Source organism: Hipposideros armiger, unplaced genomic scaffold (assembly GCF_001890085.2).
Source record: "Hipposideros armiger isolate ML-2016 unplaced genomic scaffold, ASM189008v1 scaffold_314, whole genome shotgun sequence".
Taxonomy (NCBI): Eukaryota; Metazoa; Chordata; class Mammalia; order Chiroptera; family Hipposideridae; genus Hipposideros; species Hipposideros armiger.
In genome coordinates this window covers 252,830-267,986 of record NW_017731664.1, presented here as the reverse complement: position 1 = coordinate 267,986, position 15,157 = coordinate 252,830, and the positions used below count along the sequence as shown (strand labels likewise).

The 15,157-nt window shown below is 40.4% G+C and overlaps 1 protein-coding gene across 12 annotated transcripts in view; it reads right to left on the bottom strand.

Annotated features, from left to right (window-relative positions):
* TMEM164 (transmembrane protein 164) overlaps positions 1 to 15,157 on the bottom strand; it is a 378,792-nt gene that overhangs the window by 287,036 nt on the left and 76,599 nt on the right. For 9 of the 12 annotated variants that reach the window (XM_019660222.1, XM_019660215.1, XM_019660214.1 and 6 more), the window contains one exon: positions 13,084 to 13,133. The exons of 2 other annotated variants lie outside the window; for them this stretch is intronic. In XM_019660222.1, the coding sequence (XP_019515767.1) occupies positions 13,084 to 13,133 (50 nt within the window). Of the gene's footprint in view, positions 1 to 7,645; positions 7,665 to 13,083; positions 13,134 to 15,157 lie in introns of those variants that run through there. One more of the 12 variants, XM_019660226.1, reaches the window with a different exon arrangement.

Sequence of the window (15,157 nt, the reverse complement as noted above, 5' to 3'; positions counted from 1 at the left end):
CAACTTGGGCCAGTGAAACAACGTCCTCCACAACTAGACTGAAGAACAAAACAACAGCAACTTGTCTGTTCCCCTTCCCCTGATTCCCCAGTGCTGTTCCCCTCCCCCAATTCCCCCAATAAAATCTTTAAAAAAAAAAAGAACCTATGAGGCAGGCTGGTTCATATTATGGGACTGTGCATGTTCCCTAAAGGTAACTGAGACAGGTAACTTTTTTCAAAGTTAATAGCAAGATTAGTAAAAGCACAGAATTGTCTCTAAGGATGTATTGGTTTTACTCAAACCTAAGTGAGGAAAAAAATTATGTGGCTTGTATATTGAAGGTGCTTGTAGGTAGCTCTTCATGAAAGAAGCACTCAAACACCCAAACGAGTAAAAAGAAAATGGCGCAGATGTACCAACACAACAAAATAAGCAATTCTAGTATTGCCATATGAGCATCTACAGAGACAAGGAACCAAGAACATGGAGGCTAAGAGGCCTTCAGAGGATGAAGGCAGCCAGGCTCAAATTCTAAGAGTTACAGCTCTTAGAGATCAAAAGAGTGCCATGCCTGAGGTTGCTGTGGTGGTGGACCAGGTGGAAACCCCTTCCGATCATAGCTCCACATTCCGGGTGCATGCTTTCCTTGGAGGTAACCTTCCTAGCAGCAGACTTAGCAAGTCACATATCAACTGAGGGGCATATAAATGAAGCACTCTGGGACCCACCCAGAATGCTGGGGAATGGTCATTGCCTCTTGTCAAGAGCACCATGGAAACCCTGTGGAGAACTCAGCCCCTTCCCCACCCCAAAGAGAATTGCCAGACCCTGCCCAGCATGAGGCATAAGGCCTGCTGGACACACCAGACCCCTTTCCTGCAGTGACTAGGTATGCTTCCATGAAGAACATGCATGTCCTGCTTAGCTGAGAAGCAGACAAACTCATGTGTGGCTGGTACAGCAAAAGGCCAATAGAAATAAAACAAGAGAAGTGTATATAGTGATAGTCAATGAACCCACAGAATACACTGGCATAAAGACCACAGCAGTGCCCACTTCTGTACAGTGAGATTTAGGGAATTTTAAACAGGATGCTTTCATGCTTTTAACCTCTTAAATAATAATAGAATAGCAGAAAATATTCACTTAAGCAACATAAGGTAGTGTGATTAGGAGCACTGGCTCTGGAGTCAGAAAAACATTGGATTAAATCCCAGCTGCACCACTTATCAGTCACGTAAGTCAATAAAACTTTATGAACCTGTTTTCTTGATCTTACTGGGAATATTATTTATACCTTTCACATAGGTTTGTTGGATGGATTAAATGAGATAATACATGTTAAGTGTTTCCCACCATGCCTACGAACACAGTAAAGCTGATTATGAGCATTAGCAAAAAAAGGAAGAATGAGAATCCTGACTCTGCCACTATGTAATTTTACCCACATTACTTAATATCTCTTGGCTCCAACACCTTTTTGTAATGAAGATAATGTATTCCCTATCTCACAGCATTATTTGAAGGATTTGATGAGCTCAATTAAGACAAAGTACTTTGTAAACAGTAATGAGCTATACTAATATAAGGTGGAGTTATTATTTTAAGAGGCATCTGTTTTCTAAAACACTGCTTTTTAACTTCACATTGCATGTGGTACTTTTACTCAGGGGAATAATATACATCCATGAAAATGATGTGTATGGTAACGACTTGAATGAATCTCCAAAGAATTATGCTACGTTAAAAAAAAAGGCCAATCCCAAAGGTGACATACTGTATGGCTCTATTCATATAATATTCTTGAAATGACAAACTTACAGACATGGAAAACAGATTAGTTGCCAGGGGTCAGGGGTGGGGTACAGGTAGGAGGATAGTGGGTGTGACTATAAATGAGCACTAGAAGAGATCTACATGGCGATGGCACTGTCGGTATCTTGATAGTGCCAATTTCAATATCCCGGTTGTGATAATGTATGGTAGTTTTGCAAGAGGTTACCACTGGAAGAAATTAGGTAAAGGGTACAAAGGATCATTCTGTTTATTCCTTACAACTGAATCTGTGATATGATATGATATGATCTGATACAATATGATATATTAGATGATATTAGATGAGATGAGGTGCAATGAAATGACATTTATTATATATTATAAAATTATCTCAAAATTTAAAGTTTAATTTAAAAATGATATGCATGGAGCCAGCCGAGTGGCACATTGGTTAAGAGTTGGCTTGGGACACCACTTCTGAGCAGCAGGGCCCCAGTTCGGATCTCACATGAGGGCCAGTGACGCTGTGCCCTCTACAGCTAAGATGGTGAAGGATAGCTCAACCTGGAGCTGAGCTGCCTTGAGTCGCCGGCGACAGTGTAGGCTGCAGCCCCTGATGCAGTGGGCTACCGTGAGCTACCATGAGTGGCTGGCAGCCGGCGTGAGCCACCGTGAGCAGCTGTTCAATGGCCAGCAAGTGACTGCCTCAGCCAGGAAGAGCGCAATGATAATACCAACATGGGCCAGTGAAGCGACATCCTCCACAGCTTAACTGAAGAACAATAGGACAGCAACTTGTCTGTTCCCCTTCCCCGATTCCCCAATGCTGTTCACCTCCCTCAATTCCCCAATAAAATCTTTTAAAAATGATATGCATGATGAGCATGTAACAAAATGGGGAAAACTTATCATTAAGTGAACAAAGCAGAATAAAAAACTATAAAGAAGACAAAAGTAAAGGAATAAATATATGTCTTCAGAGACGAGAAAAAACAATAAGAGAATATCAATAAAGATAAAAGGCTGAATTAAGTTTAAAAATTTATACACACACACACACACAAAGTCAAAAAGGATAAATATATCGAAAACCAAGTTCTATAAAGCAAGCAAAAATAGACAAAGTGCTTACAACTATCTAAAACATATAAGGGAACACAAAAACAGACAAGATTAAGCCCAAGAACACACAGATGAAAAGATCATTTAAAAATATAAAATGAGAGGGTACTACATGCTTAACTAAATTCATGGAAACAAAGCTGAACACTTAGAAGAAATGGATAATTTCTCAGCAAAATACAAATGAGCAAAATTGACCAAAAAAGATTTGACTAGACTAATTGACACAGACGACGTTAGGAAGATGATTAAGGACATACCAATGAAAACAGGCACTAAAACCAAATCGGCTTCACAGTTACATTTTATTTCACCTTTAACTAACACATAATTTCTAAGGGTAATTAAAATATTCCAAGCTAGAGAAAAAGAAGGAAGTTTCTGCAGTTCATTTTATATAGTCACCATAATTTTAATACTTAACCCTGATGAAAAGAATCCAAAAACAGACTCCAATCTTATGAATACTGAGACCAAGTTCTAAATAAAAGATTGACAAATAGAATCCAGCAATGTATGAAAATAATAATATACTATGATTGGCAGGATTTATTTCAATAATATACCTACCGATATAATTCACTGTATCAAAAACTTAAATGAAAAAAATACATGATCAACAAACACTGAAAAAGCATTTGATAAAATACAGCAACTATTCCTTTTTAAAATATCTCTAAGTAAATGTGGAAACTATTTAAATATAATAGGCTATTTAACAAATACCACCAGCAAATATTGAGGAACACAGAAAACATTTCAATTCAAAATTGGTTTTAGGGCCAGCCGGGTGGCTCAGTTGGTTAAGAGCATGAGCTCTGAGCAACAGGGTCGCCGGTTTGATTCCCACATGGGCCAGTGAGCTGCGCCTGAGCTGAGCTGCAGCTGTGCTGCCAATAGGTGGCCGGATGGCTCAGCTGGTGCGAGCACATGCTCTTAACAACAAGGTTGTTGGTTTGACTACCACATGGGATGCTGGACTACGCTCCCCAGTGGCTAGATTGAATAGCGACAACTGGACTTGGAGCTGAGCTTGCACCCTCCACAACTAAGTTTGAAGGACAACGACTTGACTTGGAGCTGATGGGTTCTGAAAAAACACAGTGTTCCCCTTCTCCAATTCCCCAATAAAATCTTTTAAAAAAAAAAAGATCAATTTTTTTAAAAAATTGGTTTTAAAGTGGCCACCAGCAATATTATTTAACTGTGTGTTTGAGTTTGTAACAAATGCAAGAACAAAAGAAAATGAAATAACTGGAATAACCATTAGAAAGAAATCATAAAACTAAAATAAAATTTACCAAAACTCACAAGAGAATTTCGTAAGATAGCTAGAGATAAGAACTATTTTAAAATTCAATAAACTTTATCTATTTTAGAAAGAAGCACTTAGGAATAGAAAGGAGCAAAATATTCCACTCATGAACAACAAAAATGTTATTAATTTTTTAAGAATAAACATATTAAGAAAGGCACTGAGCACATATAAAAAAAGATAAATCTAATTGAAAAACATACAACATGATTTAAACAGATGGGGAAATTACCATTTCTTATAAAAAAAGAGCTATATAACCTCAAAAAAATCAATTCTCACAAAACCAAAATGTACATTTAATGCACTTCTAATTAGAATCCCAATGGGGGAAAGGGTTGAATAAAAATTATCTTAAAATTTATGTGTAAGAAAAAATGCCAAAGAATAGCCAAGAGAAATAATTTTTAGGCTAATGTAATCAAACCAATATTATCTGGGCTAACAAATAGACAAATGGATGAAACAGAATAGAGAATTCATAAATGCCTACTAGTATATAAAAAGTTTACAAGATGACAAAAGTGGTAGTTTAGTTCACAGGGAAAACTAAGGATTATTTAATATATTATGCTACTCCAACAGCTATTCTATTCACCTTTAAGAAAACAGCCTTGGGGGCTGGCCGAGTGGCGCGTTGGTTAAGCGCTGGCTTGGGATGCCAGAGGGCCCCGGTTTGGATCCTACATATGAGGGCCAGTGATACTGCCCTCTACAGCTAAGATGCTGAACAACAACTTGACCTGGAACTGGGCTGCCCTGAGTCGCAGGCGATGGCAGGTGGGCTGCCATGGGCGACAATGAGTAGCCAGCAGCCGCTGTGAGCGGCCGTCCAGAAGCCAGCGACTGATTTGCCTCGCCCGGGAAGAGCACAATGATGGTGCCAACTTGGGCCAGTGAAGCAACGTCCTCCACAACTAGACTGAAGAACAAAAAAGGATAGCAACTTGTCTGTTCCCCTTCCCCCAATTTCCCAATAAAAAATCTTTAAAAAAAAAAAAAGAAAGAAAAGAAAACAGCCTTGGGGGCTGGCCGAGTGGCGCGTTGGTTAAGCGCTGGCTTGGGATGCCAGAGGGCCCCGGTTTGGATCCCACATATGAGGGCCAGTGACACTGCCCTCTACAGCTAAGATGCTGAACAACAGCTCAACCTGGAGCTGGACTGCCATGAGTCGCCGGCAACGGCATAGGCTGCAGTGGGGCTGGCCGGCAGCGGGTGTGAGCTTTCGTGACCTGCTATGAGCCACCGTGAGTGGCCGTCCAATGGCCGGCGAGCAACTATCCCCCCAGGAAGAGCGCCATGATAATACCAACATGGGCCAGTGAAGCGATGTCCTCTACAACTAGACTGAAGGACAAAAGGACAGCAACTTGTCTGTTCCCCTCCCTCAATTCCCCAATAAAATCTTTAAAAAATGAAAACAGTCTTGGGGCTGGCCAAGTGGCTCAGCTGGTTAAGAGCACGAGCACTGAGTGACAGGGTCGCCGGTTCAAGTCCCACATGGGCCAGTGAGCTGCACCCAAGCTGAGCTGCCCTAAGCTGCCAATGGGCGACTGGATGGCTCAGTGGTTGGAGCGTGCATTCTTAGCAACAAGGTTCCCGGTTCAACTCCTACATGGGATGGTGGGCTACGCCTACCACAACTAAGATTGAACACGGCAACTTGAGCTGAGTGGTCGCGAGCTGCCCACAGGTGACCGGATGATGACTGGACTTGGAACTAAGCTAGATGCACCCTCCACAACTAAGATTGAAGGACAACAACTTGGCTGTTCTCCTTCTCTAATTCCACAATAAAATATTTAATAGAAAAAAAAAGAAAAGAAAAGCCTTAACCAAGACTGGAAAAGGAAGCTTTATAATAAGAGTCATAATTGCATATAAAAAAGTAAAAAAATATATATGTGGAAAAATATACCATTAGCAAATTAAATACTTCAGAGATTTGGGAAAGATTATCTGTAACAATGATGACAGGCAAAGCGTGAATATCCCAAATATACAAAGAGGTCTTTCAAATTAAGAAAAATATAAAATACCCATAGGAATTGGACAGATAATATGAACAGACAACTCAAAGAGCAAATTTATGTGGACAAAAAACAGTAGATGATACTGAAATTCATTAGTAGCCAAGGAAATTTATCCATTGAGTTGCCAAAATTATAAAAGAACTGTTAACACCTTATGCTGGTAGGGATATGAAGAAAAAAATAACCTCATATATTTCATTTGAAGATAAAAAGTAAAATATAACAGCATGTTTTGTAAATCAATATGGAAATATCTGTTAACAAATATGTATACATTGATACATAAACATTCCAATATGTATGCATATATACTCGTATGCATGTACGTGTGTGTGTGTGTGTGTATGTGTGTGTGTGTATATAAAGCACCAGTACATAAGGACATATGCACAATGATATTTTTGTCAGCATTGATTATAGAGGCAGAAATCTGGGAAGAATGAATGTAAATGTTCATTAATAGAATGGCGAAATTGTTGTGCATCTATGAAATATCTCACAACCTTGTTTTAAAAGAATAAGAGCTATATACCAGGGGTCGGCAAACTACGGATCGTAAGCCACATGCAGTTCTCTGGGTACGTTCCATCTCAAAAGTTTGCCGACCCCTGGAAGAGCCAATCCTGTCCCTTACGACAATTTAAACATTATCCGAGAGCCATAAATATATTTTTACATAATCACCATTATGTGAATAATATCCTTTAAAAATTTTATAAACGAAACTATGATAGTTTTATTTTCATTTTCAATTTTACTTCAGAGCCGCAGTTCGCAAGCCGCAGTTTGCTGACCCCTGGCAGCTCTTCCATCTCAAAAGTTTGCCGACCCCTGAGCTATGCCATCAGACTTTGATAGATTTCCATGAGATATGATTGAGTGAAAAAAGCAAGATGTATTAAAGTATATATAAGATTCTATTTTTGTAAAATAATGAACAACAAATCATTCCAGAGATCCATGATGGCAGAGTAGATAAACACTGAGCCTGCTTCCTTCCATGAAGTCATTAAAACTACAGCTAAATTATACAACAATCAACCTGGAGAACCATCTGAAGTCTAGCTGAACATACGTTTTATAACTAAGGATATAAAGACACATCAAGTCTGGTAGGAGGGACAGAGACACAGAACAGGCTGGACCCAAACCTTCATGTGGCAGTTGAGATATCAGGAGGGATATCTCGGCCATGGAGGTTTCCCTGGGAGGAGCCAGATACCCTAGCCCCACACCAGGCTCCCCAGCCCAGAGTACTGGTGCCAGCAAAGGGAGCCCCCACAACATCTGGGTGTGAAAAAAAGTGAAAAACAAAAAGTGGAGACTCTCTCAGTCCAGATGGGATAGAAGGCTGTGAGAAACCCAGACGTCCTTTTAGGGAGCCCATGCATAGACTCAGTCACTCGCAGGCACTCACCCTGTGCTCCGTCGAGAGATGGTGACTCAGTGGGCATCAGAGTCATACAGAATGCAGGTTGAGGTGTGTGGCTGCAAGGCAAGGGCTGCAAGAAAGTCACCATTTTCTCTGTGTGGGGTCCTTCTCCCATACAGCCAGTGGGCGGGTGCCATCTTTCCTGTGTTGAGCCCTCCTTCCATGCCCATGGCCAAATTTGAATCTGAATTGATCTGATGAGCTCCACTGGGACCCCGCCCCACCCAATTCACCCAATGCCAGAGCCACTTTCTCAGTGAGCGGTTAGCCCCACCTGCATTGCACTCATTCTTGGAAAACTATTGAGGTCTGTGGGCCCCAAGCAGTCAGCAACTGGCTTTGGTGTGCTTTGAAACTTTTGCTAAGTAGCTCCAGTCTCAGCACTGGAACCAAACCAGAATCTACATTAGCCTGGTGAACACAACTCTTCCCACTCTAGTGACTCCCGGAGCCCCTGCCTCACTCAGCTTGCATACTGCATGAGGCTTTATCAGTGGCTAAACCTTAAGGGAGCTGGCAGGTGGCAGCAGTCCTTGGAGTGTCCTGGTTTTTGGTGAAGCTACCCCAGGCCTAGTACTGGTGGGAGACTTCCTTCATTTGCAGCATGGCCACTCTCACATGCCTCCAGGTCCAGCACAGGCAGCAAACAACCATGGATCCTTCTGTAGCTCCTACCAGGTAGTCCCCAGCCAGTCATAGGCAATGGATGACCTGGCTTGCCACAGAATGCCCTCTGAAGAGGCCCCAGAACCAACATACTTGGAAGTTGACTTCAGACCACAGCGAACACTGCCCAATTAGCCCCGCAAGAAGCACACACAAAGGGCAGTCTCAACAAGCACCACAGCCTGCTGGGGCGAATCCCACTCAGTGGGGTAAGTGCCACGTACAGCAGCCTGTAAGCTGTGGACATGGCCAAAACCCACAGCCAATTAGCCTCAGGGTCAATACCACCCACTGAGGTCCCAATAGCAATCAAGGCTGAACCATAAAAGGAGGGCACACACAATCCAGACAAAGGACATTCCTGGAGAACTCAGAACAGGTGACCAGGGAGACTGTGCCAGGGCCCCACAGGGCACCTATACATAAGGCCACCTGGCCAAGATTGGGCGATGTAGCAGATCTACCTAATACATAGAAAAAACACAGAGAGGCAGCCAAAACAAGGAAACAAAGAAATACATTCCAAATGAAAGAACAGGAGCAAACACCAGAAAAAGAACTAAACAAAATGGAGGCAAGCATTCTACCAGTCACTTTATCAGAGACAGAGTTCAAAACAATGGTTATAAGGATGCTCAAGGAACTTAGTGAGAACTTCAACAAAGAGATAGCAAGTATAAAAAAAGACATAGAAACCATAAAAAAACAGTCAGAAGTGAAGAATACAATAACTGAAATGAAGAATGCACTAGACGGAATCACCAGCAGACTTGATGAAGCAGAGGATCAAATCAGTGATTTGGAAGACAAGGTAGTAGAAAACACCCAATCAGAACAGCAAAAGGAAAAAAAGAAACAAAAAAAATGCGAATAGTTTAAGAGACTTCTGGTACAACATCAAGCGTAACAATATTCACATCATAGGAGTACCAGAATAAGAAGAGAGAAAGCAAGAGATTGAGAACCTATTTGAAGATATGACTGAAAACTTTCCTCACCTGGTGAAGGAAATAGAAATACAGGTCTGGGAAGTGCAGAGAGTCCCAAACAAGATGGATCCAAGCAGGCCCACACTAAGACACATTATAATGAAAATGGCAAAGGTTAAAGACAAAGAGAGAATCCTAAGAACAGTGCAAGAAAGGCAACTAGGAACTTATAAGGGAGCTCTCATAAGATTGTCAGCTGATTTCTCAACAGAAACCTTGCAGGCCAGAAGGGAATGGCACAAATGTTCAATGTGCTGAAAATCAAGGACCTACAGCCAAGATCATTCTACCCAGCAAAGCTATCATTTAGAATCAAAGGACAGATTAAACAGTTTCCCAGACAAGAAAAAGCTAAAGGAGTTCATCACCATCAAACCAGTATTACAAGGATTACTAGGACATCTTTAAGATGGAAAAAAAAATCAAAATTATGAATAATAAAATGCCAATAGCTACATATCTATCAACAATTACCTTTGATGTAAATGGATTAAATGTTCCACTCAAAAGACAGAGGAGGGCTGAATGGATAAGAAAACAAAATTGTTACATATGCTGCCTACAAGAGAATCACTTCAAATTGAAAGACACACAGAGACAGTAAGTAAAAGAATGAAAAAATATATTTCATGAAAATAGAAACAAACAAAAAATCTGGAGTAGCAATACTTATACCAGACAAAACAGGCTTTAAAATGAAGACAAAATAGATTTTAAAACAAGAGACAAAGAAGGACCCAGTAATCCCACTTCAGGGTATTTATCCAAAGAAACCCAAATGCTACTTTGAGGGACATGTTCATCCATATGTTCACTGCAGCATTGTTTACAATGGCCAACATGTGGAGGCAGCCTGGGTGTCTGCAGATGGAAGAATGGATAAAGAAGAAGTGCTACACATATACAATGGAATATTGCTTGGCCAGGAAAGGGATGGGTTCTTGCCCTTGGCGGTGGGATAGATGGACCTGGAGGGTATTGTGCTGAGTGAAGTATGTCATACAGAGAAAGACAGATGCAATGTGATTTCGCTTATGTATAGAATCTAAAGAAAAAAAGAAAAAAAGAAACAAAACAGAAACAAACTCACAGATGCAGAGAATATTTTTATGGTAGCCAGGTGGGAGGGAGGTTGGGCATATGGGTGAAAAAAGGGGAGGGGTTAAGGATAAATTGGCTGTTACAAAGTAGTTATGGAGATGTAGGTTATAGCATTAGGAATATAGTGAATAATATTGTGATAACTATGTATGGTGTCAGGTGGGTACTAGATTTATTGGGGTGATAGATGGGAGGGGATTGGGGGGCAGGGTGAAAAGATGAAAACATTAAGAAGTACAAATTGGTAGTTACAAAATAGTCATGGGGATGTAAAGTTTAGGTAACATAGTGAATGATATGGTAATAACTATGTATAGTGCCAGGTGGGTCCTAGACTAGTCAGGGGGATCATTTCAAAATTATATAAATGTCTAACCACTATGCTATACATCTGAAATTAATATAAAATAAAATGTCAAATGTAATTGAAAAATTTTAAAAGGGGGAAAAGGTGAAGGGAAATAAGTGGTCCAAATTTTCAGGTATAAAACAAATAAATCATGGGGATGTAATATACAGCATAGGGAATATAATCAATAATATTGTGATAGCATAGTACGACGTAGATGGTTGCTGGACTTATCATGGTGATCACTTCTTTATGTATATAAATGTTGAATAACTATGGTGCACACCTGAGACTAATATAATATTGTATGCTAACTATATTTTTAATAAAAAGCTTTAAAAATTTTGAAAACCCGTGTGTGTGTGTGTGTGTGTGTGTGTGTGTGTGTGTGTGTGCACATCTAAGAGCATCGAGAAAAATTTGGAAGGATACATACTGGTTGGCAATTTGTAGGGATGGCATGGAAAAATAGAGGTAGGAGCCACACAAAATAAGGAAAACAAACAAAAAGAAAAGAATCACTATTTAAAAATCCAGCAATCATATGTATATATTTTTATGTATAAAAAAAAATATATAGGGCTAGCCGAGTGTCGCATTGGTTAAGAGCTGGCTTGGGATGCCAGAGGGCCCCGGTTCCGATCCCACATATGAGGGCCAGTGACACTGGCCTCCACAGCTAAGATGCTGAACAACAGCTCAACCTGGAGCTGGGCTGCCGTGAGTCGCTGGCGACAGCGTAGGCTGCAGCCCCTGCTGCAGTGGGTTGCCATGGGCTACCGTATGTAGCCAGCAGCCAGCGTGAGCGGCCAGCAGCCGCAGTGAGCGGCCGTCCAGAAGCCGGCGACTGATCTGCCTCGCCAGAGAAGAGCGCAATGATGGTGCCAACTTGGGCCAGTGAAGCAGCGTCCTCCACAACTAGATTGAAGAACAAAAGAACAGCATCTTGTCTGTTCCCCTTCCCCCAATTCCCCAGCACTGTTCCCATCCCCCAATTCCCCAATAAAAATCTTTTAAAAAATAATAAAATAAAATAAAATAAATATATATATGTGTGTATATATATAATGAATTAAGCTTAGAAGAGATACAGTAAAAAACCTAAACATGATCTCTGCTGATTAAAATAAGAAAGGAAATAACCAAAATTATCTCTTGATGGTAAGATTAAGGGAGATGTTTATTTTCCTCTTTATGTGTCTCTGCATATTCTATAATGAGAATTGTTGCTTTCATAATAATGAAATAAAACTAATAAATGTTACTTTATAGACATTACACTGAAAAATTGAGCTCATTTTGGGAAATCAAGGGAGGGAAACAGGGTTAAATACCCCTTCTTCTTAGGAGCTGTCTTAAGTACAAGATATATGAAATCAGGATCCATTATCCCTCATCCAGCAGAAAGTTACTCATCTAAGGCCAGAGACTAATTGGCTATTCCAAGAAGCTATTTGAAGCAGCAAATAGGGTATATTTTCCTCTACCTAACACTTTAATGACTTAAGTAAATCAGAAAGCCATTTATACCACTCTCAATTGTCCAAGGAACCACTGGGCTCTTTACTTCCTGTCCCTTCCCTCTGGCCTATAGCCATTTCACTGCTCAGGAACAGCTTCAAAATGGGGGTCAGGAAAGGAGGAAAGAAATGAAATTAATTTGGTTGATTGAGATTCTCATTAGCAACTCTAATAAAAGGCTTGATAAGTGAGATGGTCAGAATTCGCGGTTAAAATGAGGGTTCCAGGGCTCTCGAGAATTTCATTTAAGCAAACTTCTTTCAGATAAACACGATTTGCCTGAAATACACTTTAATGGATTTGATGCTTGCTATTTTTCAGAAAGGTTGGACTTGTAATAAAGGTGATAGTTTCCTCTTCTCACTTTAATTTTAAGGAAAAAAACAACATGAAAACACAAGAACAAAGGCCTTCAAAATGAAGAACCATATCCTCAGTGGAGCAGCAGGATCACATCTGAAAAGATTCTTCAGATGAAGAAAGATGTCTGACCCCCAGCATGCTCTCAAGAGGAACTTTATGAAGGCAGCAACCTTCCCAGGGAGTATACCTTGGATGTAAACCACCATCGTAAGGAATAGTTAAAAAGGATTTGTCAGGGCTTGACAAAAGCCACATCTACATATAGATATCTTTCCTGTTTCAAGGGGGCCCTCACAGACTTTGTCCCTTGGAATGCCCAGAGAGAAAGCGGTGCAGGCTCAAGGTGTTCAAAGCAATACACTCATCATCCTAGGTAATCAGACAAAACAGTCTGAATAGCAATGGCAACAGAGCAAGAAACAATTTTCCCTTACTTGAAGATGACAATAGCTCCCGGACATGGAGGGCAGGCCAGGAGAAAGATCTGCAATGGAAAAAGAATTAAGTATGGTTATCACGAGAAATGCTGGATGCAGTGAGACAATGTTGCTTTAATAATAATGATGATGATGATAATAACAATAATAATAATCATAATCATAATCATAAAACTAAACTTTAACACAGAAAATGTAATATAAAAAATTAAAAAGGCAAGCAGGTGGTTTTCCAAATATGTTTATGTTTAAACATGCATCTACATGTGTGTATGTCTGAGTGTGTGTGTGTGGGGGGGGCGTGTGTGTGTGTGTGTGTGTGTGTGATGGGAGGGACAGGGAAAGAGATGGAGAGTGAGGGAATAATAGTTTTTTTGGGTGTTAGGATATGGAGAAAGCTTTTTTAGGCCCTTTCAGCCTCTGACCTACTTAACTTCTAGAACAAGGCTCAATTTTTCAACACTTCGACTTCAATACAACACAAGTAGCCAGTCTAGGAGCTTTTAACCCAAGACAAGCACAAATAAATTCCGAGCATAGAACAAGTACACAAATGCCATCTGATTTTCCTCCCATGGTGGAAGGTGTGTTAATCATTGTCAGATTTAGCAAATAAAAGTACAGGATGACCAGTTAAATGTCACTTTCATATAAGCAATGAACAATGTTTTAGTACAAGTATGTTCCATGCACTATTTAGGATATAATTATATTAAAACATTAGTCAATGTTTATCTGAAATTCATATTTAACTGGGCATCCTGTATTTTAACTGGCAACACTATCAATATTGCAACCCCCAGGCTCTATCTATACCTCCCTTTAATTTTGAATGGGAGCAGAATTTGCCTCCCCAAAATCTCTCTCTTTGGCATAAAGATTATAATAGGCTGATTATTTTTAAGAAACGGGAGACACTGGAAAAGCCCTGACAACTGAGTAGAGTTACCCTTGTATAAGAGATGTTTACATTGGTAAGGGAAATCTCCATTTGTAAGGGTGTCTCCCTCTGCTTACCAGGAAGAGGAGGATGACTGAATCACTAGAAACTCTCTTCCATGGAGAAGGCAAGGACTTAGATCTGCGTAACAAGTTGACTCTTCTGGTTTACTGTGCTTTTCCTGGTCACCTCCCATAACTCTCTCCCCCACCCCCACATCTTTTTTTATCTTTAACTGGAGATGGTATCTAAGGTGTTGGCTTAGATCATTTCAGGAAGTTCCTCAGTTTTCCTGGGTATCTACCACATACATTTTAAAAATCTGTTTGTTTTTCTCCTGTTAATGTGTCTTTTATAACAGGGTCTCAGCCAAGAACCTAGAAGGGTAGAGAGAAAATTATTTTTTCTCTCCCACATTGGAATGGTTCATTTCTAAGCATGACTAAGTTGTTTCACTCTTCTATTCTCCTCCCAGGTCAAACCAAACAAAATGAACTTTGTTCTAAAAGACAAATCTGTTCCATGCTACTTCGTTTGACCTAAGCCTGGGTTACAGCCTTCAAAGCTGTAGCAACTTGACCTTCACCTAAGGACTGGTTCTCCAGAGGGACAAAGAAACCCCTGCAGATTGCTTATTAAACATGCAAATTCCTGGGTTCCTCCATTAAGAATGCCCATTCCAGAAGCCTGGGACTTCACGGGAATCTGCATATTTAACAAACACCCAGGACATTCAACCACTCCAGGCAGCCACTTATGCTGAGCGTTTGACCTTGGCCTGGAATCAGAGACATTCAGCAGGACTAAGGACAGATTTTAAAAAAATGAAACAGGGCCGTCCCAGTGGCTCAGTTGGTTAAGTGCTTGCTCAAGAGTGCGAGCACTGAGCAACAGGGCCGCCGGTTTGATTCTCCAGCCCAAGCTGAGCTGCCACTGAGCTGCCAACAGGTAGAAGGATGGCTCAGCTAAAAAAAAAAAAAGAAACACATTTCTGGAGGTCCTTCACTTACAGTGATTTAATGGTATGTATGGTTTATAAAATCATCAATATGTGCCCTTCTTGTGAGCATTTATTAATATAGATTATCCACATTATACATTATAGACTTATTTAGCTTTGTCATGTGTATA